This window comes from Pimephales promelas, chromosome 18 (assembly GCF_988280905.1).
Source record: "Pimephales promelas chromosome 18, fPimPro1.hap1.1, whole genome shotgun sequence".
Lineage (NCBI taxonomy): Eukaryota > Metazoa > Chordata > Actinopteri > Cypriniformes > Leuciscidae > Pimephales > Pimephales promelas.
The window spans coordinates 24,537,233-24,564,143 of NC_142786.1; the positions used below are offsets into that span (position 1 = coordinate 24,537,233).

General features: G+C 36.3%; 1 protein-coding gene across 1 annotated transcript in view; it reads right to left on the reverse strand.

Moving 5' to 3' along the window:
- The window catches only part of nxph1 (neurexophilin 1), a 33,336-nt gene extending 10,710 nt beyond the window's left edge, over positions 1 to 22,626 (reverse strand). Inside the window, exon 1 of the mRNA XM_039681216.2 lies at positions 22,264 to 22,626. Within this exon, the coding sequence (XP_039537150.1) occupies positions 22,264 to 22,317 (54 nt within the window). The 5' untranslated portion in view covers positions 22,318 to 22,626. The remainder of the gene's footprint in view (positions 1 to 22,263) is intronic.
- Between the last annotated feature and the right edge of the window lie 4,285 nt (positions 22,627 to 26,911).

Genomic DNA, 26,911 nt, shown 5'->3' on the forward strand with positions numbered 1-26,911 from the left:
AAAACTTTAAATAAAGTGAACATTTTCAAGTTCAAATGGCTGCGTTTTGATAAGGTGTAGTCATAATATGTTTATTTTTATGTAAGTGCCTGATACTCGGCCAGTGCTACCATTTCAACAGCTTTCTCCGACTCGGACAAGCAAAACATAATAGAACGCTTGAAGCGTGGACGTGACGTCAAATCCGAGGTCCGAGGTCGGTTCGTTGGATATAATAGAACGCACCATTAGGCTACTAGAGGTTCTGACAAAATGATAATTGTTGCAGTCTATTTAAATATATTGAACTAATTTTAATAATTTAAAAAGAAATCGGTTTGAATTAATGATTCAATGACTCACTCATAAAGAGTTGTTTCATTACTGGATGAATAAGCTTTTTGAAACAATCTCTTGAATGAATGAATGAATGAATGAATGAAATCAATCAATCAATGAATCAATAAATCAATGACAAATTTGTTCTTTAACAGTCTTATGTCTCCAACTGGTGTAAAAATGTAATTGATAAAATCTTTATTTGAAGCATCAAGTTACTTTGAAAAGGTGTTTTACTCTTATTTAGATCACTACCGTAGACCAGTGTTCAAGTATCTAAACCATACACTTTTATCTCAGTACTTCTGTAATAATTTGAATTGTTGTAACTCAGAAATAATAATACTGTGCGATACTCTCAAGTACTGTAAAAATAATACTGTGCGAGTAACAATACTCTCTGGCTCACCGGCAGCACCAGCGCAGATCTGAATGTTCTCTGTGATCGAACTTGTCAAATGTTTAGACGGCTGAATCATTGTCATTTAGGGATAAGATTGAGAGGATGTTTGAATCGAGATTACAATCTTTATATTTCATTGTTACAATGAAATATACCAGTGAAAGTCTAACATCATCTTAATACTATTCCCATAGTTCTCTTCCTGAGTAATGCAGATTTTATTGAGCCAACTCCGTTGCTGAGCGCTGATATTTACTGTGGAAATCTTGAGACTAATGTGGCCTGAGGCTCCATAAATCAAAGCAGGCTTCCCTTTGTCAGCATCGCAGATGGCCCCGCCGCCCAATCACCCCAATTAAGAGCCGAGAAGGCGAGAGAGAAGAACACAGACGCAGCAAGACGCAGAGAGGAAAAGTGAGCGTGTGAGAAGAGAGCGAGAGGAAGAGAGGGCACCTGTCCCGCTGTCATATTCGGGGGGCCTCCTCTGATCAGTGATTCGGGGCCTTCCTCTTAGCCACTTCAGCGCAGAATTAATGATGGCAAACAAAAGCCAGCGCGTCGCTCCTCACAGCTATTTGTGGGAGACTTCTCTCTCTACTCTTTTTCCCTCTGAACTAATCCTCAATGTCACACTTAATGAGATTTTAGGCTGGAATAATAAACTGAAGCTGTGCTGCTCTTCTCCAAATGATTTCTTCTACTCCTGTTCTTTATTTATTTATTTTCCTTCTTGGCAGACCTGGATCTACACCTTGCCATTAGACACCTGTGCTAGCTACATCTACAGCAGAAAGACGGATTGTATAGTGCATGATGGGAAGGGGCCGCTTACAAAGTATTATTATAATTTTTTTCAGTATAGTGTACTTTATAGTTTGCCAAGTTCATGGATCTGTTCAAAAAAATGTATATAGTAATCAAAGCTATTGCATTTCAATTTAGCTTCAAGGTTAGGATTCCTAGCCCAATTTGAATTAATTTAATATTAATATTCATTTAAATGAATACTGGGTCTAATCCAAAAGATTGAAATACGAAAGTTATTGGCAGTGTGTTTAATACAAGTTTTAGTCCAGTGATAATTCTTCCAAGATATTTGGAAGAATGTTTTAATCAAACAAATCTCATTCCCCATTGACTATGAGATCTGTTTGATTAAAACATTCTTCCAAATATCTTCCTTTGTGTTCAGCAGAACAAATAAACACATAGAGGTTTGGAACAACATGAGGGTGAGTTTTCATTTTTGGGTGAACCAACCCTTTAAATCTAGAACACACAATCCAGATTTTAGGGTTTCTTTACCTTAAAAAAAGAAATTGGATACTCATAATTCATAGGTTAGTTAAAACATCTACAAATCAGAACATTGATTATTAAGAACAATTATATCAGAACAATGTTATTAAAAGAGGTTATATTTATTATGCTTTTTTTTACATGTTCAACTTTTTTTAGTATGTAATGTTGCTGTTTGAGTGTGAAAAGGGTCTGCAAAGTTACAAAGACCACACAAATGGGAGTTATTGTCTATATCAACGCTATCTGTTTCTGAAATCCTCAAATGCCTTGATTGCAGCTCTTCTGGAAACAAACACATTACACTCCAAAAAAAATGGGGAGGCCTGGCTGAGTTGCCTAGTAGTTTGTTGAAATTTGCCATTACGTTAAAGGGGTGTGACATTCCCTAAATGCACTCGAAGCGGTTGACCAATCCCAACACACTTGTCCAGCCAACCAATCAGAGCACATTGTGCTTTTGGGGAGGAGGGGCTTCAAAGAGACATGTTCCGCCGTTATCAGTATAGTTTAACGAGTCGGTGTTTCCCGAAACAATCGTTCCAACGAACATTCGCAAGCAGCATCGCAAAGTTGTGTGGTTAAAGGCATCGTTTCTATATTGCATGACATTTGGATGTAATAAATTCGTATCTTGAGCCTTTTATTTAGAATACATACAAATGTAATTAACGTCTTTTAGTTTGTCAAAAGATTTAAAGTACCGTGTTTGAAGAGTACGCATGAGCCAACATGCTCTACTATGTAAGAACGAGCCAAATATTGAGTCTGGTAATGATGAAGCAAAATAACTGAGAACAATTAGAAATAGTCCTCAGATGACATGTCTGTAATTTATATATATAAAAAAAGCTAGCGTTAATTGGATCTCAAACAGTTTCATTAAAAGCAGTCATTACTCCACCACGTGAGAAACCAACGTGGTTGAACGATACTTTGCAACAGTGGGTTTTACAGTCGTGACTAGCTAGTTGATTTCTCCAACGATGCATCGTACTGTGGTAGTGAAGCAGTGAACTACGTCGTTGTATGGGAAACGCACCCCAGAGCGTTACTGGAAGAGAGGTGCTGCAACAATTGTTAAAGATGTGAAAAATAAGGCGTTATTTTGAACATTCAAGCTTTTTCACATTTTTTACAATGTGGATGCAGATATCTGTTCTAGTAGACCCCAACCCCCCCAAAAAATCAAGACTTTGTAAAATGGCAAAGTCTTTTTAAAAGACAACACAAATACATTAATAGTGTACATGCAAAAACACCAACACATTCTCATCCTAGGGCATCATATCAGTGTTGTAGTCGAGACCACCTCACTCGAGTCCGAGTCAAGACTGAGATCAGAGAGAGTCGAGTCCGAGACCAGAGACGGTCGAGTCCGAGTCGAGACCGAGACCAGTGAGGGTTGATTACCTAATTTACTTTTATTTACTTAGAGAAATCCTTTTTTTTTTTTTTTTTTTTTTTACTGAATTTACTTAGAGTTTAAAAAATATGATCAGTTTAGGGTAAAAAGGCCACATAGTAGGTGGTGTTAAAAGTAATTTTATTACAATTTGTCATGTGCAGTTGCGCACTAGAAAATCACCAATCACTGGGCGTGTCAATCAATTTAAAGAAATATTTTATTAACATACATTAATAATCATGAAAAATATTTTGAATTGAACTCGAGTGGACTCGGGAATAAGTCCGAGTCCTAAAAAAAAAAAAATGTTCGAGTACGAGTCAATTCCGAGTCCAAATGCACACGAGTCCATGACAAGACCAAGACCATTAAAATATGGTCTTGAGACCGAGTCCGAGACGAGTCCGAGTCTCAAATACTACAACACTGCATCATATAGTGACATTTTTTAACATTTTGTCTAAATCCAACACACATGGCACTCTTTAGTGTCAATATAACATGCACAGAGCTTTGTTCGGTTATGGGTAGGTTTAGTTCTGGGGTAGGGTTAGGGTTAGACCACTAGGAGGCGCCTTCTGGCCCATATATATCTGTGTCTCATATTGACGCTAAAGGGCGCCATGTGCGTTGGATGTAAACGAAATGTTAAAAGCGTCATTATATGACGCCTTGGGATGAGACCGGGCTGAACACACACAGAGAAACAAGCCCTACCTCTAAGCGGAACAAAAGGCTTCAAATTTCTGGAAATGTGTTTTCTTTTTCTTTTTTTTTTAATGCCAAGAGTATTTATACGTGTGTTTTTGGTTAAAGTCTTGAAAGGGTTCAAGAGTCAGGTAAAGAGGAATGCTCTCCAGGGAGGATGCCATTATAATGCATGCTCGTCGCTCAAAATCAAATTAAGCCTGTAATCCAATAAACTGCCATTTCTGCTGCAAGTGACCCCACAGGACCTCATTTCAAATCTGTGACAAGCTTTAATCAATATGATTTAGTGGTTGAGGACACAAATAATTCAGCCGAGAAGAAACGAAACGCTATTCCGCGAATGTCTCTACACTGGAAATCTGCAGCTGAGTTTTATAGACGGCCTGTGGTGTGTTACAGTGCCGCATTGATTTGTGGACGCAATGTGAAACGGAGAGAGATGCGAGGGAAAAGACAGGAGCTGCTATCATGAGAAACCCCTCAAGGAGCATTTGACTGAAAGTCAGAGATCAATACGCTCATGTCCATCGGAGCGGGACATTGACAGGGCTACTTACGGGTTACAGTATCTGCCATTGCCACTTTAACCTGACGACAGGCTCTTTGCTTCTTGATAAAAACAGCCCGGTTTCATCTCACGCTCATCTGTTTGGTGACAGGTAAACCAGAAGCAATCATATCTAGATAATGCTATACTGGCTTCGCTGATAGAAGGCTGATGCTTTATTTGCCCATGTAAACATTATGAATACACAATGCAATCATTGATGTTTGGGCTGGATTTGTATGATTTTCATTTTTTTTTTTTTGCTCTGAACAAAATGATTAAAATTGAAATGAAGAGCAAACAGCGGGATACGCATTTGAGCCTGGATTCCCCTGTCACTATGATTTGTGTTGTTTTGTGCACAGGATGCATACAATAAATGCCTTTTTTTGTAATAAATGCTTTATTTTTTTTTTTTCATAAATCATAATCGTTAATCCGAATTAACCGTATTTAACAATTAACAGACAATTAACAGTATTTGAAAATTAAATGTAAAATAAACACTGATCAGGACCACGACACTAAGCGGAGGGATCTTGTATCATCTTAATGGAGTTTTGTTTGGATTATTATGTGTGGATTATTATATGATTGCATAGTGAGACAAGTAATTTGAGATGGGAAGAAAATTTGTATTTCAACGCTCTTCTCCCTTTTCCCAGCACATATCAGATAAGAAAAGACATTTGTCTTCAATAAAAATGACAAAATTGGAAATACAGCTTCTCAAAAGTGGAAATAAAGCTTCTCATGTGTGTTTAATATTAAATAGCAATAGTTTGTACTCGCACTAAGTGAAAATAGCAGCATTATCTAAGCGATTTGCTATTTGCTATTACAAGTGAAAATATTTTATTTACACTACAGTATGGAAATAGCAGTATTAGTATTTCAGTGTTGTTACACATTACACCGTTTGCAATAATAACATACAATGTAAATTATTATATGTATTAAAATTATGGATGTCACCTTATTGGGATAATAAAGCCCTCCCTACACCTATTATCACTAAACACTTTAAACAGTACAAATTGCAATAACTGCTTTTTGCACTAAGTGTAAATATGTATCGTGTAGGAAATTGGTTTCCATGGATAACAGTCAAATACACTGTTTAATGTTTATGAATCTGTTCACAAGAATACATAACTCTAAATACTATAAAGATAACTAATTTATTCCACATCAGCGCACAATAACGATATATTTATTATGCATGACACCGCAGTTTTGTCATCTGCCGTTCATCAAGCTTTTTAAAGTTCAGGTGGATTCTGATTGGCTGTAAATGTTTAAATAATGTTTAAATGGTTAATGTTTAAATAAATTGTAGTGGACTATTGAAGCAAACGTTTTAGAAGATTATACAATTTGTACAAAAAAAAAAACAAAACAAACTTTTTTCCTAGTACATTTTGTTTGTGACTTTTCAAAAATCAAAATCCTTAAACCCTTTTTCAAAATCCTCAGCTTCTAAAAGGCCAAATAGAAAAAAAAAAAACAATAATAATAATTAATTATGCCAAAGCAGAAATTACATCAGCGTGACAACATCTACAAAGAGGAACACCTACCAATTAAAGAGTTGCTGCCTTCAATTTAAGTACAATCAACTCATTTGTATGACATTTAAGTCATTTCAACTTAAAATTACATTAAACTGACTTAAAATTAGTTGAATCTTGAATAACTTATTTTGATGGGTTAAAGCAGTGCAAAAACATATGTTTTGATAACTTCATATTCTTTTCTTAGAGTGTTTGGTTATATGTAGCACAAATGTATTGCATTAGAAATGATTTCAGTATCACTGTAGCCCTTTCTGATGTCTGGAAATATCTTGGATCTAAGATCACAACAAGAAAAGTTAAATGGCATTAGGAATCATCTTCCACACTATTTTCCACATGCTTTCCTGCAGTGTTTACATCTGGAGAAATTCTACGGTTGCTTCAACCCACAAAGTCTGCTCTGAGCTTGTAAAACATGGTGGGGGATCTGTAATAATACGAGCGACCATCTCACGACAGTGATTATATCCAAAGATTGCTGTGCATGCTCTTAAAGCACCTAGGCGGTTTTATAAGACCAGGTGCACCCTGTTGTGCAAACACCAGTTTCACAAAACAATCCCATATTCTAAGATGATAATACCCATACATTCTCATGAGCAGTCTTGTGAACATCAGGACTGAGTCAAATGCCTTGCCTTCCAATCACCAGATCTAAAAATCAGTGAGCTTTTAAAGGAAATTGAAGAGTCTAAAAATGCAAGATTCAGTCCGTCCCTAAGATAACTAACTTTTCTTATTGATTAATGACTCAATATCTCAGCACGTACTAGAGTACTTATATGATACCTCTACAAAGAAGACTAAAGCTGTCCTTAAGGCGAAAGCTGGACATACTCCTTATTGTATCCTTGATACTGATCGATTGCTCAGTATCTCGGATATTTTGTCTGCGGCCTGTGGTTACAACATGGAAATGAGGGCCTTTCTCTTCAGATCAATTGTAAATACGCCAGTCACGCAGTGATTGCATACATTTTATACAGACTACTTATTATGATGTAATCAAAACTAGGTGCTTCAGAAATAATGCAGATTTATTTAATTGCTCACACTTGTGATTACCATCTATTTTAACATAAAATAATGTTTGAGTCCCAGACACTTAATTTGTTTTTGAAAAGAGATGAGAGTAAATGTTCTCCAGAAAGCTGAATAGCCTATTTAATTCAGCATATAATGGAAGGACTGGAGGCAAAAGCAAATATACAATGTGCCTGGTTAAAGAGAAGCAAATAATCTATAAAGGCATTAGAGATAAATATTAAAAAACAAAACAAAAAAACAACAAACAAAAACAAAAAAACTTGCTAATGAAATTTAAGCAATGAATCCTGAGACAGCAGAGCTTATCACTTCCCTTCAATTATCCTTCACTAAATTGCTTTCCATTCAAGGCATGTTGCCCGATTGCACTTCTTTAAAAAGAGCACAGCCTAAAGTTCATTTTCAACAGCGTGAAGACAGACTGCAGAGTACCTGACTGCATATGAGCTCGGGTTCATTGACAAAAAGAGCATGAAAAACTTCATATTGATGCGTCCTGAAATGCAAGACACATAAGAGGCTGCGGGCTAAACGAACACAAACTACATCTAATACACAAACTCCTGAATATCGTTCACATATGTCACGCGCAGATGCATCACGCACTATTCTGAAAAGAAACTTGAAAGGAATTAACAGCTTATTGATGCGTTATCTTTTGCCTTTTGTGTAAGTTTTGAGACTGGCAACCAGGGTTGTACACCATTCAGAATTTTATAGAAATTCCCATTCAAATTTGAATGCAAGTATGAGGAATTTAAATGAACTAAAGTGCAAAGGTTCAAATCTCAAGTCTCTCCATGATAGAGAGAGTGGTCAGTGGTTTGTTTCTATGACCAATCTCGGATAATGCGATAAGAGATAAGAAGTGTCCACCAGTAGGAATTCAATCCACGGAAACCAACTCTACATTTACTGCTACAGAGATGTTACGCTGAATAACTGATCTGCATTTACAGTAATTCCACTGATTGATTTTATATTAGAATAAAGTAATTTTAAATTAATCTAATGCATAAATTCTAATAAGTAATGTAATATAATATAATATAATATGGTATAATATAATGTAATATTATATTATTATTATTATTATTATTATTATATATAGTCCAATTCTCACTACTATATTAGGGTCCAATTAACTTAGCTTATTAGCATGCCTATAGGATATTGGGTGTATATTAGTACTTATAAAGCACATATTCAAATACCTTATTCTCCAATACATTCTACCCAATACCTAAAATAAACAACTACCTTACAAACTTAATAAGCAGTAATTAGGAGTTTATTGAGGGAAAAGTCCCAGTTAATAATTAGTTAATGGTGAGAATTGGACCCTAATCTAAAGTGTGATCTAATATAATATAATATAATATACTGTAAGAAAGAAAGAAAGAAAGAAAGAAAGAAAGAAAGAAAGAAAGAAAGAAAGAAAGAAAGAAAGAAAGAAAGAAAGAAAGAAAGAAAGAAAGAAAGAAAGAAAGAAAGAAAGAAAGAAAGATGGATAAAAGAATAAGAAAGAAAAAAGATGAAACCAAGAAAGCAAGAAAGATGGGTAAAAGAAAGATGGAAAAAAGAAAGTAAGAAAGCTGGATAAAATAAAGATGGAAAAAAGAAAGAAACAAAGAAAGCAAGAAAGATGCATAAAAGAATGATGGAAAAAAGAAAAAGAAACAAAGAAAGCAAGAAAGATGCATAAAAGAATGATGGAAAGAAAGAAAGAAAGAAAGAAAGAAAGAAAGAAAGAAAGAAAGAAAGAAAGAAAGAAAGAAAGAAAGAAAGAAAGAAAGAAAGAAAGAAAGAAAGAAAGAAAGAAAGAAAGAAAGAAAGAAAGAAAGAAAGAAAGAAAGAAAGAAAGATGGAAAAAAGATGGAAAAAGAAAGAAAGATTTTAGGAATTTTTAAAATCACACTCAACAAGAGAGATTAATGGTAACACTTCATTTTAAGGTGATCTATAGTTACACGTTACTTACTATAGTAATAACAGTAAATTAAGCATAATTATAAGTAACTAACCCTAACTCTAACCGTAACTCTACAGTAAGTACATCATATAATAACGTGACTGCACTTGATGGGAAGTGCTGAAAACAGAGATTTCCCATGATGCACCACAAGGTGAGGAATCCATAAATAGCCAGATGACTTTCTGGGGTATTTAGAGTTGTGTTTCTGGGATTCATGTTCTCTCTCTACCCCCCACACATACACACAAACACAACCAGATGGATGTGGAGAAAGCGAGAGAGTGTGTGCATGCATGTGTGTGTGTGTGTGTGTGTGTGATTGGGAATGCAGGAGAGAGAGGAAGCAGAAAAGATTAATTCAAAATGACTTGCATTTGCGCTGGTGCAGGAAAGCAGCAGCATTACAAATGAAAGTGGATTTTGTATGCTAGATTTAACCTTAAATGGTTTCGCCACGCGCCACTATCATTTCTGACAATTTCACAGGGAGGGTCAACACCTAGCCTTCTTTTCTCCCAACAGGAAATGGTATTCTCCATAGACAAATTTTGTACATGTCCTTAATGTTACTTAACAGTGACCCCCAATCCTCACATACAATAACAGAGGGAAAATACACCAACCAGAGTAGATTGTGCATTTCACAACCTCACAGAACATGACAGTTGGATTATATAAAGAAATAGAAATAAGTTTCTTTTTTAAACCATACCAGATAAGAACATAACATTTATTTCTCCTATCTTAACATAAAGTAAAGCCTAACATTTTATTTTTTTTCTGAATTTTGAGATGTTCCCTGTGGTGATTGCTACATTTTTACAAGCTCTTGGGATATTTTTGAAGGAAGTGTGTGTATGTGTGTGTGTGTGTGTGTGTGTGTCAAGTGGAGATTAAGAGACTAATTTCAGAAACCTCCTTCTGGGTTATCCACTGCTCTGATTACTATGTATTACTTGCTGAGACTAACTGTCCCGTTGCTCTAATGCACTTTCACAGACTAATAACACATCAAAGTAAAGCCCTGAAGATACCCAAACACGTAGAGTGTGGCGTTCTCCATTTCCTATACCAGAGGACATCATCAGCTTCCCAGTGTATTTCATGTTTGTCTATAAGCTTGTACCTGCATTTATGATCAAACATATTTGGCAATTTGAAATAATGTGGAGTAAAAAAAAAAGGTCCATTTGTTATGTCCATGTTATAGTCTAACGTGCAAACACATTTATATATCTAACAGACACACACACACACACTTCCCATTGACTTCTGTTTTTATACAGATCTAAAGATGTTTCTATCCTCTACTATATATATATATATATATATATATATATATGTGTGTGTGAGTGTGTGTGTGTGTGTGTGTGTGTGTTTATTTCCTGTATTTGGCCCAAGTGGGCGTGAAGAATGCAAATGTGTGTAGAACTTTTGATATCCTGATGGGACACGCTTATAATATTGTAAAAATGTAAGTGTTTACAGAGCTTTATTTCGATTTTCAAGAATTTGTGTAGCCGGTCCAATTCAAACCACTCTGAGCGGGACTCGAACCGGAGTCTCCAGTGTAGCAGGCGGCCGCGCAAACAAGGAAGCTAAAGACCGCGACCTCTAGGATCATTCGCTAGCGCGCTTCTTGAGACCAGGGGAGTGAGGTTTAAATGCTCAGCTCTTGCTGGCCTATGTCTGTTACACTTGCATTTTAAAATAAACTTCTAAATGTCTGTTCAGTTGTCTCTATGCAACAGACAGCAAAAACTATTGCAAAGGCCATACAAAATACACATACTCGACTTTGCACCAATAAAATGTGCAAAAGTTTATGTTTTGCTACCAAACTAATATCTAATTAATTTAACTTATGTTGGAATATTTTCCATCTCGCAGTTTAATGGCATGCGAGTTCTCGAACATGATGCATGATGGGATATGTTTAGGTTGTAGCCAAGACATGTTCCTCAGTCAATATATTTAGTTGATCCTGGAAACACATTCCTCCCAGAAAATGTTGTCCTAACCCTATCTCTACCCTCAAACCCTTAATACGCCTAAAATCAGAGGGAGATAAGAGTTGAATAACACTGATGTAGAAAAACCTAACCATGATTGTAAGCCTAAACTTGGCATAAACTTTAAAATTGTCCCTCAATCTGGTTGGTTGATTGGAATTTTGTTCCAGAATAAAAAAATAAAATAAAATTACATGTTGTACTTGGTGAAATCACTTTAGATTAAGGTCCAATTCCCACTATTAAGTAACCATTAACTATGACTTTTGCCTCAATAAACTCCTAATTACTGCTTTTTAATAGTTAGTAAGGTAGTTGTTTAGGTATTGGGTAGGATTAAGAATGTTGAATATGGTATTGCAGAATAATGCATAAACAACTTCCTAGTAATATGAATGCTAATAAGCAACTAGTTAATGGTGAAAGGTGTTTCCACATAGATAGTGTGTGTTTAGAGTGCATTAATAGCATTGAGCTTTAGCCTTTTAAAGACCTGGGACAGTCTTGTACACACACCTCCTGTTGCTTGCACACACTGTAAAGTGGCAAAGACTGCAAGTGTGGGTATTTGAAAGAAAAGAACGAAAGAGAGTCTCTCGGGATAAACGTCACACCATTTCATCTTCCTGGCAAAAAATAAAATACAATGACAATTTATTAAAACATAATTCATAAAACGAGCCCTTGATTTGAACCCTTAAAATGTATATACAACCATTTCTTCTAACAATGTAAATGATTTGAAAAAATGTATTGTCTATTTTTCTGTCCTAAAACAATGCAAAGAGACCTGAAAAATTCACTGAGCCTCAAATGATCCCAAAACTAATTTAAACAACTGTCTGAAATTTGATTTCGCATCACACCATGTGGTCTCGAAACCCAGTCAGAGAAACAATTACATTTTACAGAGACTATCATCATCTACATCTGAAGAAATAATGCCTTTTCCAGTAGAATCAAATTAAATAGAATTGAATGACACTGAACGAAATTCAGCCAAGACAAAGGAGTTACACATATCATAACCCGCTGCCCGTTCAGGTGTATGCGGTGCTGTCAGTCAGGACTCACTCACACACACACACACACACACACGTCCCACAGGAGCAGCGTTAGGAGAATGGTGCTCACCTGTCTGTCTGCAGCTGAGTGGCTGCTGCTATGGGCCAGGCTAATGTTTTAAGTAATGGCTTTTGAGAGCTGACAGATCGGTGGTGTTCGGGCTGCTCTGGGAGAACAGAGCACATCCATCACCTCGCCATAATTCATCCACCCTTCAGTCTCTATCACATGCACCGCTATCAGCTTCACAAAACCGGAGGAAATACTTTGACATGAATGACACTCTCACATGTCAATCCATTACAAGGATTATTCTCTGTCGAATTAAGACACGAGGATTAGAGACGTGAGAATTAAAGGTGTGATGGATCGTGAGGAAATTACTAGAGAAACTCAGTATAAGAAAACTAGCTAAGGTGAACAAAAGGTGTTGATCACAAATAAAACATTCATATTCATATATTCACATTCATATTATTTTCTTTAGTTTTTCATATTTTTATTGCTGTTGAATTTGTAAATTTGGGCCTTTTAATTTTCTTTTGTATTTTTAAATAAATAAATACAAATAATAGAAGTAAATAATATAATTTAATAGTATTCATGATAATATATTACATTATACTAATTATTAACAACAGCAACAACAAAGCTTAATAAATACATTAAACGATAACACTTTACAATAAGGTTCATTAGTTAACATTAGTTAACTACATTAGTTAACATGTACAATACTTCTTCAGCATTTATTAATCTTAGTTAATATCAATTCCAACATTTACTAATATGTAATTAAAATCAAAGGTTGTATTAGTTAATGGACTGTGAACTAACATGAATGCACAATGAACAGCTGTATATGTATTAACTAACATTAACAAAGATCAATAAACACTGTAACTAATGCATTGCTCATCGTTAGTTCATGTTTGTTAATACATTTACTAATGTTAACTAATGAACCTTATTGTAAAGTGTTACCCATTAAACCATACTGAAAATAAGAAAAAAATAAAATAAATAAATAAATATGAAATGTATTCGAAGGATAGCCCCTTGAGATGTAACATCTCGTTTTCGAGGGGGTCCTGAGAACAAACATAAGTACAAACAGCATTTAGCATTATGTCACAATAATACACAATCACATTCTTACCAACAATTACAAACATTTAGCTCTCTATAACTATTTCATCACATACAAGCCTTATAAGCACAATAATAAAATAAGTATGCAGTTATCACACATAACATACGTTATGAAAATAATGATGTCCGTGATAGTTGAAAATAGTTATACTCAAAAGGACATGTGTTCTGCAAATAATCATTTAGTAATGACTTAAAAAAACTTAAACATTAAAGTAATGGATCTAATTTCCATTGGTAAACTGTTCCAGTCTGTGAAATGTGATTATATAATTATTAGAATATAATAATTATAATTATATTAATAATGCATTTTAACCATTGTAAATAAATAAATAATCAAGCAAACAAACATTGTTTGATTGGGAAATTATGATTTTTATACTGTTCAAATTGTATAATCTAAACCTAAACCTACCCATCACAAAAAAAAAAAAAAAAAAAAAAAAAACTGAGCCATACACACACACACACACACACACACACACACAGTTTGCCTTTCAAATAACAGTCAGAACAGCCAGTAGAATGAAACTAGCAGAAAGAAAATGTTGCCTTGTGTATCATCACTTTAAGAGAATAGAATCCTTGAAAACAGATGATGCTAATGAATCTCACAATGACAGAATGAATCTCAGCTTTATTGACACGGGTTGTAAGCTGTCAGTCGAGTCCCTCAATCTATTCTACGGTATTGCTTCCAAGCTCAAAATCGTCAACATGTCCTCCTCTTTTCCATCCAATGGTTTTTCTCGACACCTCGTGTTGGCTGCATGCCCACACAGGCTGAGGAATAATTGTGATTCTGAAAATCAATAGAAGTGAAATCCAGCCGGCCCCAGCCATGTAATGCAATACTGTCATTCACTGCATGAGGAGTGATAAGCGCTCCGATTGGTCTGTTCCTCTGGTTAGCAGTCATGAAGCGTTCTCGTGCACTTGCCACACGCATTCCATCTCATCTTGCTTTTTTTTTCTCCTTTCACTCTCCATCTAATTCTACAGGAATGACGTGTAAAAAAAAAAAAAAAAAAAAAAAAAAAAAAGTAGGCTATTACTTATTGACTGATCGCCTCGGGATAAGTAATACAGATTTTGAGAGAAGAAATGTAACTGGGGCTCTGTTAAATAAACTTGATTGACACTGACACACACACTGCAGTTACTTAGCACATGCAGTGGAGTGGTGAGCCACCTAATGCAGCTGAACGGGACACAGAGAGTAGCTTTGTGTGTCGAGTTTATGGGATTTATGTCCATGTAGTATAGAAACCACATCCACATGCCAGCTAATTAATTGTATTAATTGCACAAAGACGACAGCAACTGTAATGTCCGAATCTACCATGGCTAAATCTCCTGCATTCAGCCTAAGAAATGCAGATCTTTCCTCACAATGTGTTGTGATTGTGTTGACAGGTTGTGTTTTCTGTGTTTAATGTACCACAGAGGTACATTAAAGATGTATGGACAACACAGAGGAGCATTAGATCTTTCAAACTGTCCAAATAGATACATGTGGACATTCAGTGGTTTAAGAAGTATACTACTGTTCAAAAGGGCTTTTTTTTTCTTTTCTTTTCTTAAATAATAATAATAATAAAAAAAACATGTTCCATTTAATCTATTTTAAAATGTAATTTATTCCTGTGATGGCAAAGCTGAATCTCCAGCATCATTACTCCAGTCTTCAATGTTGCACGATCATTCAGAAATCGTTCTAATATGATGATTTGATGCATTGCGTTTAATCATTTAGCAGACGCTTTTATCTAAATCATCTTACAAACGAGGAGAGCAAGTACTGGTGGCATATTCATATCTTACTAAGTTTTTTATAATTATTATTTTAATAGTAAACATTCTGATGCCTGCATTCAACTTCCTCACCAAGTGGAACAACTAGGAGCAAATCTGAATTAAAACCAAGGAAAAATGCAGCAAATAGCATGCGATGACATTCATATGTCAATAAAATGCTCAGTATTTACAATATTTGCACTCATTCTAGACACAAAAAGCATCTTGAACAAGTGACAGTGCTCCACCTATAGGCAAAGACAGGTAATTCCTTTGAAAGACAGTAAATGTCCATTGAAGCAACCAGTAGATAATGAGTACAGGTTGTCATCTTACAACAAAAAGGGTTATTTTATTATCTGCTATGCACTAACAGGAGGAAAAATAGACCGTCTACGGCTGAGCTGTTGTTCCCGCACCGCGGCCCATAAATCGGCCACCCCAGACAGACTCAACATGCTTTTACAATACATTAACAGCTCTTGGCATGATTGAATTCAGCAGCACGACTAGGAATCTGCTTCTCGTTTCTTTGAGGACACCACTGCGGACGTGCATCCAAACAGTCTGGAAGTGTTTTCCTTGTAATCCATGTCTATTGTTGTCTGACTGACGTTCATGGTTCAGAGATTTCTCTTTCATCTCTCTAATTCCAGCCTCTTTAATGCATGAAAGAAACTTCAGAGTCCCACAGCATTTCCAGATTGAAGAGAGGTAGGCTGGGGTTATCTGGTCCTGCCTGCCTCTCCGCAAGGCTTTGCATGGAGTAGTTCGAAATGTTTCTTTCACCAGACCACACAGCTCCGCGGGGATGCGATTGGGGAGGATGCTTCTATATATAGTGAGACGGGAAAAATAGCCCTTTGAGGTTCAGGTCAGTCTGGGGTATAATTTTCCAGATCCATTGCCCTTCTCGGGGGTTGAGTTCAATGCTGACCTCTGACCTGTGTAGGTGACTGAAATTCAGGAGTGGTTTGTGGAAAGAAGAATGGATACTGTGGTAATAAATCAAAGCAACCTTGTCCTGTCTCCACCCCATGATGTGTCCTTAGCTTGACACTGAGTGTACGTGTGTGGAGGGTCAGAAGAGGAACTAGTTTAAAAACGAAATGTGGGAAAGCCCGTGCAGGGCCATAAACAGGTCACACTTGAAGAGATACACACTTGAAGAGCACACTAATGCTAATTAACTTTTGCATTAACAGAAAAAATGAACGGAGGTCAAAAGAGCCAGAGAATGCTGAATAAACTGCTTTTGTGAGGAAACAGAAGATCAAATAATGAATCGCGTGATTGAATGAACATACTACTTTTTTTAATACCATGTTGCAATAGGCACTTCACATTCATCATTATGTATCTGCAAACACTTCAATGATGTCAATGCTATAAAGTGATTGGTTATCACGACACATGTGATCCAAGGCCATTTACGACTTCATGTTTAGACTGTTACGCTTTCTCCATGAGCCACAGGTTTATTTACATACATTTAATTTTATTCATTTAGCTGACATTTTTATCCAAATCGACTTACAATTGTTATATATGTATGAGGTCACACGCCTCTGGAGCAACTAGGGGTTAAGTGTCTTGCTCAGGGACACATTGGCGTCTCACAGTGGATTCGAACCTGGGTCTCTCACACCAAAGGCATGTGTCTTATCCACTGCACCATCACCACATATATAAAAATAACATATGAAATGAAATAATTAATTACCAGTAATCACAATTAATCGGAGCACAGTCCTAATCCATAATATATATATGGATTAGGACTTTGCTCCGATATATGAAGAGTTCAGATGCAAAAGCCTCTAAAAGCCATTTGAAATTTTCTTCTTTAATGACGATTTTTATCAAACTTGTATATTTAAGTTCAGTGATTTCACTTAAATGGCAATGATAATTACCTATTAATTGTTATTTAAGTGAAATTACTGAACTTAAATATACAAGTTTGATAAAAATCGTAATTAAAGAAGAAAATTTCAAATCGCATTTAGAGGCTTTTGCATCTGAACTCTTCATATATATATATATATATATATATATATATATATATGCATACATATAGAGAAATCTATAGATAGATCATCATCTTAATAGATTTAATGTTAATATAAAATGGATTTAAAAAAAAAAAGTGGCTCAGGGTCAGGCAAAGAACATTTAATTTCCCAGAATGCATTTAAAACCCAATTCAACTTACTGTATGTGGGGGGGTGGCCAACTGAATTTAAATTCCCATGAATGAATTTAAAATATAAATTTGATATTACAATCACTTATATACTATATGTATACTACTTCTATACTAACAATCTGTATAAACAAGGTCAATAATGCTTCAAAAACAATAAAACAGTGTCCTCCACACTCACAGTACAGTTTCAACTTACTCTCGCCTCTTGAAGTCATTCTGATAAGCTTTTCCTTTCATTCACATTAAAAAGCGAGCTCATCACCGTAAATAAGATGTAGTTTGTTGTTGTAAAAAAGCATAAGGCTGAGAGCAACACCCTTGGCATAGGTTTAAACCACTTGCTGAATTAAGGTCACCTTCAGAAGTCAATCCCACTGCATCAAGACACTACATCATTCCCCGGCCCCACGCTGCTATCAGCACACACACACACCAAAGCTCAGCATCTCTCTCAAGGGTCAAAGGTCAGTCCAAATCAGGTCTACAGGCCTTGACCAAAAGGGTCATGGATGTAGCGTTTGTGTGTGTGCATTTGGTGGCGTTTTCGGCTCATCTCAGCAGTGATTATTGCACAAAGTCTTCTGAAAATCCTGTTTCTCCAATTATCTGGTGCAGAACTGCTGATGGTACCATTTACCTACAGACGTGCATTAACATAATGCAGATGTCCTTAACGGCAATACGGAGGCACTTCATGAAACTCATAGAGTTGGGATAAATGGACTGTGGCACTGATGTGAACACAAGTCTATTAAACAGCGGATATGAGTGTGTGTGCCATGGGAGGAGGGCAGATTACATTGCTTTGCACACTAACTATACAGCCTGGGGCTCTCGCTCTCTCTCTCTCTCTCTCTCTCCCCGCTCTCTCACAGACCCCACCACTCCTCTTCATCTCTTCAGAGCTTAACATCACTCAGCCTTAACACACTTCATTGACACTAAATCACCACCCAAAATCAAAGCCTATCCTGAAGGGGAAACATTGACGAAAATATACATCAAAACAGACAAACATTCCCAGAAAAGAACCTTATTTAAATGCATTTTAACGGGACAGGTCGCCACTTCAGTCAATTGCTGACCTATGTTCAATCATAACAGGGCAATCTCAATTGTGTCACTTAAGTTCTTATTAATTTAAGGACCTCAAGAGGGTGATTAAAGGGCATTTGTGTTTAACTCATTTAAAGAGACGGACAGCCAGCATGTCAAAATGTCTCCGTCGGGACCCGGGTCAGGTGACTTACGGGTGGTTTCTGAAGCGTAGGTGAGGTTTAATGGACTAAGGGCTGATGATTTTTACTTGAACCATTTCACATCGTCTCTCAGCCAATCAGTAGACACATGAGGGTTCGTTCAGACCTTGAGCATACATCTTTCCACTGGAGTCTTAAATGGGGTGGATGTAGCTGGCTTAGCAACACACTCATCGGGGTTAAAAACAGCTGAGCAGACTGAGGATCGTTCCATCCTCAAGTGCATTAATAATAAGGTACATCTGTGTGGCTTGTGAGGATAATGAATCTGTGCGTCCATACAGTTCCAGAGCATATTGTGTATATACAGTTGTCCTGGAAACGTAGAAGAGCACGTCTGGATGATTCATTATTAAACTTAGGTTATGTAATTTAAAAATAATAATAATAATGTAAAAATGCATGCAAATTACTTTACCATATATGTTTAAGAAAATAAATCCTGTTTTAAAAGACAATTTAAATTTGCAATTTCGGATTTTTAAAAGTAGTAAAATAAATAAGAATAACCTTATCTTTTGCAGTAGTACAGGAGTCCTTGTAATGCCATTTTTTAATGTTGTTTAAAAACGTATAGTTTCTTATTGTTGTACTCAGTTATACACTGGAGTGGATTATGTAGTTTAGTTCATATCCATATTTCCTGTTTGTGTTGGGCAAACTGTGCTATGTGATATCACAGTTGATGTTATCACGTGACCTTATACAGTATGTCCATCTTTATTATTACCAGTGGATAGCAAACAGATTTTGTGATGGGTTTTACCTTTTTCACTATTAAAAAAAAAAAAAAATTAACCTGGCTACCTTAAAAATGTAAGTTCATTGAAATGGAAAAAATTGAGTTAATACAATGAAGGTGATTGATTTAATCATCATAAACTTAAAATAGTATTATGTTATCTAAACTACATAAATTATTTGAGTTGATTTGACAAAATAAATATCGTTGTGATTACAAATCATGAAAATATTTTTTACAGTGTTAAGCGCACCTGTACACTGTAAAAAAAGTTTCTGCCTTAAATTTAAGTACACTGAAGTTGGAAGTTTAAGTCATTTCAACTTAAATTACATTAAACTGACTTACAAATACGTTGGATCTTGTATAACTTCAAATATAAAAAAAAAAATGCTCAACTTTGATGGATAAGTAAAAACATATGTATGTTGTCAACTAATTGATCATTTAATTGTTTTATAGTGTACACAGCTAATAACTTCAAAATATGTATTTTCTACGATAAAGTTCTAGGATAAAGCAAACTTTTCCCCCCCTTTTTTGTTCCATAAATGCATTCATTCATTATGCTACCGTGCGATAAACAAAATGTGGGAAAAAAAAAGAAAAAAATCAGAAGCATAGCGAAAAATACTAGCTTAATAAACAAATGTGCTTATAAGGAGACGCGTTTGTTTAATTGCCATGTTGTCGCACAGTTCATCCCCCCATGCTCCGCTGTTATCAGGGTTAGGGCGCACACACAAGAGGCTTTAAAATGAAACACAGCAGCCAAGTTCAACTATAACACACTCGAAGCGCGACAGGCCTCGCAGCCACGGGCTTCAATCTTCTCATTAACGGTCACATTCTGATCATCCAGTGATTATGTCGATTGTTTTCAGAAAATTATTTTCATATTTCGTAATAGAAAACAATTTCAGAAGGGTGAAAATAATGGTAATGAAACCATTGCGCCATTCTCGCACACAGAAAACACGCGTAGTCATGAACATTATATATTAATATATTATGAATGTTTTTATGTTTTGAAGACAAAAATGAAAAGTTAAACCTTAGTGACGTGGTCTCCTGTACCAACCATTCGGAGATAGTGATCAATATCTAAAGTGGATAAAATAAAATGTAACAAATTGAAGATGTATAAGATATCTCAATAAAAAGGCCAAGCAGTGTTTGGCAGAGGTCGGGTTGCGCTGTCCGTGGTCCTGAACTGCTTTATGAACACACTCTTCAGAAATCCAGTGTGTTTTGGCCTCTATAAAATACAACACGCGAGCAAGTATAAAAAAAAAAAAACAGAGACGATCTACTGTCATTTAATCGGGGAATGGACAGTTTAATAATAATGAGAAAAAAATGCGCCCTTCAAACACGCATGTGGCATATAAATCAATCGATCAAACATTCAAACAAATGAAATTAAAATGACATGCATTTTGTTCATATGTTAACTGCACTGTAATAGCTGGACACACTGAGATTGAGATTCAAGTCTTGTAACCAACTTCAAATTGACTCAAATTTAAAGTAGGTACACTGACCAGGAGGAAAGTTGAAGGAAATTACGAGGAGTTTATGTGAAAAATTTACTGTTAATTTATTTTCCAAAAAAAAAAAAAAAAAAAAAGATTTAAAACCATTCTTTTGTTTTAAGCAGGCCATTTAGTCGAATAAAATTGTTTAAATCATGCAGAGCAGGACCTCATACAGGTATAAAATCCTTTTAAAAACATTTTCTAAGTTCTAGTTTCTAGGTGTAAACGCAAACACGATATGTCCTTAATTTAAATAGAAAAAAATAAACTTTCTTTTTTTCAGTGTGTGTGCGGCATCTCTAACACTCTTAAAATGTGAAGGAAAAAAAATCATCATGACCATAATAGCCTAATGTTAATTATAGGCAGTTTTATATAAAAAAAAAGAACAATTTTCACTTCTATAATAAAAAAACAAAAAAATATTTTCACAATAGGCTATTAAACAAATACAATAGGCTACGTAAAACGTAAAGCATACAATTGACGTTCTGCGATTTTTATTTATTTTAATATTTAAAATTTATGCTAATTTGCTATTTAGTCAAATTCAATTATGTGGTCAAGGTAAGTTAATTAGAAGTCGTAGTCTATTTTCTTTTCTTGATGTATTTGCAATAAAGTGATTAGTCAGAGTGTAAAATGTAATTTGTTGCAGACATGGCTTGAGTGTGGATTGAGTAGAGGAAATCAAAGTGACTCTCATCAGGGTGCAGAACTGTCACTGGTGCTTCTTTCGCGCAGGGATTTTCATTTGTTTTGGCGCCCCAGTGAGGCCGAACACTGAAACACATCTCTCGCAACTGGATGTCGAGACCAGAAACAGAGGAAGGTTTTGTCCGCATGAGACGCGCTTTTAGAAATAATATTTAAAATATATGTATATTTAAACATGCATTTTGATTTAGTAAGCTCCGAGAGCATAGCTAGTTTGAAGTAGGCTATTTCATACACAATTTGCAACGCAGATGCGGTTAAAAGTCTCTCTATTACAAAAATGAGGATATATTTGTATAACATGAAAAGCATAATTATTAAGTGTAAAGCATCGCATAATCCTACAGCATTGCTGTCGTTCCGAAAGTGCTACAGTTTCATGAACATATTTAAGACTATATGTAAACGAGTGAAACAGTTTAAAAAGAAAAAGGAAAGAAAAGAAAACAAGAAAAGAAAAGGAAAGAAAGAGAGAGAGACTTACCAGGTAGACAGCCGAAGTGAGGAGAAACACGGCACACCAACACGTCGCCCGCATCCTCCCTTATCTCAAACTTCCACTAATTTCCCTGCGCTGTTTCTTTTGTCTGTAAGGAACATAGATCCACTTGGTATCCGCTTTAGACCTTTAGCCTAGGCAAAAATGACATTATAGACCCCATGACCACAGAATAGGCTTTAAACTTGGACACAGATAAGGGAGGGAGAGCAAATGAACGGTTACATAGGCATTAATCCAGTCAAGGAGTGAAGCTCAGTCATATTTCATTAAGATGTCATGGGAGATGTTCGCCGGTCTTGCCGCCTGGAGTGACTGCGGAGTAAGTCCTCTTAGAAACAAGGACAGAGGCTTTTCACGCGCGCGCTGTCACTCACCGGTGGCTTTATATCGCGCGCTGAGAGCCACGCGCGCACTACTACATCCGGAGAGAGGCTCAGAGGGGGTGGGACGAGAGGAGAGTGGGGGGAAAAAAGATTAAACAACCGGACGAGATTGGTCCAAGATTCGACAGGATCACACGATTGCGACGACTTAAAAGAGACTCACAACCGACCAGAGAAGCTTTTTTTGTGTGTGTGCGCGCGAGATGACGTGTCGCGGTGTTCCAGATGCACGCGCCAACTCGCCACGGATATTGTGCGCTAGCGCTATTTCCATAAGCAACTGAACGCATCTAAACCTGTGAGGTAAATTTTACTCACATTGATTGACAACCATTCAAAATCAAGGTATTCCTTTACAAAGTTGAATGGGTTTAATATATATATATATATAGAGAACTGTAGAATACAACTTGAATTTTTCCTGGTTCATTTCAAACACACACACACACTTTGTTGTGTTTTCATGTTTTATGCTTCATGTTTTATACTTTCCTTAGACATAATGAGTTGTATCCTGTACAAACTGAATATTCTATCCCCTTACTAAAATACATCATTTAATATGATTTAATTAAAAGCTGTTTTCCTCATGGGGGCCAAAAAAAAAAAAAAAAAAAAGTAAAAAAAAAATGTAAAAATTGCCATCTTTGTGGGGGCATAAGAGTTTACCTGAACCACATACACATTTATATATTTACTACAACTGTATACACACACACACACACACACACACACTTCTATATTTACTATAACTGTGAATATATATATATATATATATATATATATATATATATATATATATATATATATATCTTCTAGTGTTCTTCTAGTGTAAAAATTCTAGTTCTTATTTTGATATTTTTTAAAATTCACAAGGCCTGGATCCAATTATAAAACTAGTATACAAAAAAGGGGTCAAAATTAGAGAACAAACAACAGCATTTTTGGAGATCGCTCAATATTCAGTTATATATTATAAGGATGTTTAGGTTAGGTAGGTAAGATAAGACGGGTAAGACTGTTTGGTAAGACAGGCTCCCATGAATAGGATCTAGACAAATTATGGAGCAGGAAATGCTGACAGTGTGGATTTCTACACAGCTCTGTGCATGCATGTAAAAAGAAGAAAACCAGGAGAGAAAAAGCAGCAGGGGTCTGACTCCATAAATCTGTTGTGGTCTCACTGCTACAGCACGGCAGCAGTCGGAGGTGTCGCATTTAGGCAGTAACTCAGACAGCGGCTGAGATGGGATGAGCCTGTGAATGGCCGCGGTGGCCTTCAGAGTCCTAGCATGCAGCAAATGGGCCTGCAGGGATGGATCATCCAGGCCTGGCACAGCTCTAGACATGCAGGACGGGGCATGGGTGAGGGGACATTGCTCACAACCAGCTTTTGGAGCAGAATGCAGAGCATATGGCCTATTGATGTTAAAACCCAGGGTTAATAACTTCAAATAACCCGAGAACGCTGAAGGCCGCATTGCTGAGGCCAGGGAAAGACCTGCAGTATGTACTTGACCTCTCTGCTCAGTCAAGTCCCATGGACCAGTAATTAATGACTAGAGGGTTCATTCAACGCTATGTTCATTTTATCCTCATCATCCTTGGCCACTTAGAACGTTTGTAATTTTATCCTTTGTTAAAGTCGAGATCTGTTCTTTCTTATTCAGATCTTTTATCAGATGTGAAGGCCCATTTACACATCAGAGTGTAAAAAACAAAAAAGGAATTTGTGACCTTGCATCTTACAAATGCAAATTTTCCATAATCGAGACTCACAAATGCTACTTTATATCACACAAATGCGACTTTACTTATCACTAATGCAACTTCATATGCATCAAATGGACTATATCTTGCAACTGGCAATTTTGAATTTGTTTTATACAAATGTGACTACTACTAACTATAGCTTACGCATAGCTTATCTAACACACAGCTTAACTGCAGCATTATATCATTATTGCAACTTCATGTCTTATACAGTTGTGACTATGTCTTGCAAATATATATATATATAGGCTATATATATATATATATATATATATATATATATATATATATATATATATATATATATATATTATTTTTTTTTTTGGGGGGGGGGTTGCAACTTTACTTTTATCTCACAAATTTAATTTATTCCTTGCAATTGCTACTTTATATCATACAAATGTGACTTCTCACTAATGTAACTAATGTAAATGTAAGTAACAACTCACAATTGCAATTTTATCTCAATTGCGATGTCATATCTCACATTTGGCATTTTATATCTCATATTGAAACTTTATATTTTGCAAATACAACACCATATACAGTATGAACATTGCGACTTCATATTTTGCAACTTCGTCTTCACATCTCACAAATGCAGCTTTATATTATCTAACAAACTTGACAACTCACAATTTCTATTATCTCAAAATTGCGAAATCATATCTTTACAGTTGACTTTAGATTTTGCAAAGTGACTTTAAATCTTGCAAATGCTAATTTTATTCTCACATTTGCGACTTAACTCTTAATTTTATGTCTCATATTTGCCGTTTTATATAGTGCAAATGCAACTATATCACACAAATGCAACTTTATTTTTTTTAAAAAATGCGACTTTACATCTCACGATTGGCATTGTTATACCTCACAATAGCAACTTTATATTTTATAAATGCGATTCAATGCCTCATAATTGCAGAACTGGATCTTGCAAATACTTTATAGCTCCCAATTGCAATGTTATATCTTTGTTGTGACTTGTGAAATGCAACTTCATTATTGCGACTTATTTATCATAACTGCAATTCTCACAATATGACTTTATATCTCAGAATGTGACTTTATATTTTAAACGTTATCAGTTTTATTTCACGGAAACAAGGCTTTCAAGGTCGGGTTATCCCAACACAACGATACACACAACATCTGAAGTCTTAAGTTTGAAAAGTGTGTTCGTACATACAGAGAGGTTAACTTATGAGAGTGTTATGCTCAAATCTGTCAGAGGGGACACCTGCTCACAATACACACTCTCCCTTCCTCCTAATCATGAGGTCAAGTGGGTCTAATTTAACACAGCCTACCTTTGGTCCTCTCTCACTCTCATTCCCATTCACTCAAACCATGTAATCTACCACAGAGAACAGCAGATTATAGGGTAGAGGCTTCCATTTCCGAACGGTTCAGTTGAAGAGAAGCGAGGGATAAAGACAGATAAAGAAAAGGAGGAAGAGAAAGATTGAGCCAGCTGAGTGATGCTGGCACTACACTGCTGTGGCATGGCTCAGCTGGCATGGCTGAATGCCTGATTGTGTGGGCAGATGTTGCAAAGAGAAGGGAGCAGACCCCATAGGGGCTGTGGTGACACAATAGGAAGGCTTTCAATTAGGCCAAACTCAGGCGCTCGTATACGCCAGGTGCCAGCGGCCAGGTGTTATCTTACGCCACAAACCGTCGCTCGAGCCTTCTTAGACATTACGAACAAACATATTCCCCCCGAAAGCAGCAGCACTGATTTAAAGGGTGAGTGTGTCTGTTTGTGAGAGAGAGAGACTTTTGATGTGGAGATAAGTTGGTGCAGGCTGGTGGTGGCTGCCAGCATGGCTCATATGAGTGCTGGAGCGGGCGGACCCCGAAGGCTCTGACAGAGACAAATGCGGGATCAGAGTACCGGTCGCAGGATGCAGCTGGCGCGCATCAAGTGCTTCCGCATGGCAATTAAACTGACGGCTGGACTCGGAGAAACGGCCAGACTGATACTCGCACACAAAGTCCACTGCATCTGCCGCTCAGAGAACTTCAGAATGACGCACACATTGGGGAGGGTTAATGACTCTGATTATGGTGAATTACAAACTTGACTCTTTAAAGGTGCATTGTGCAACATTTCATGTGAAAAATTCCCGTTTTTCTAACCCATCCATGCTTAAACAATTGCCTGATGGGCTGAATGAGCCCTTCTCTGATCACTGCGATTGCCTCTATAATCCTGTACAGTAAAATAAATAAGAGGGATTCGGGATGGAATTTGAGACTGGGTGTGACGTCATGCGCGTTCACGCTCACCTGGCTATGTCTGGCAGGTTTGTGTATTCGCCGCCATTCTCCATATCAGCGAAGACAACTCGAGCGACACAACTTTAGTCAACTTTCTACAAAAGTAGAAGATGGATTCAAAGAGACCGGCTTGTAGTTCATTCCAAACCCAAACGCAAACTCCACATAAGACAAACAAAATAAAACTTTCG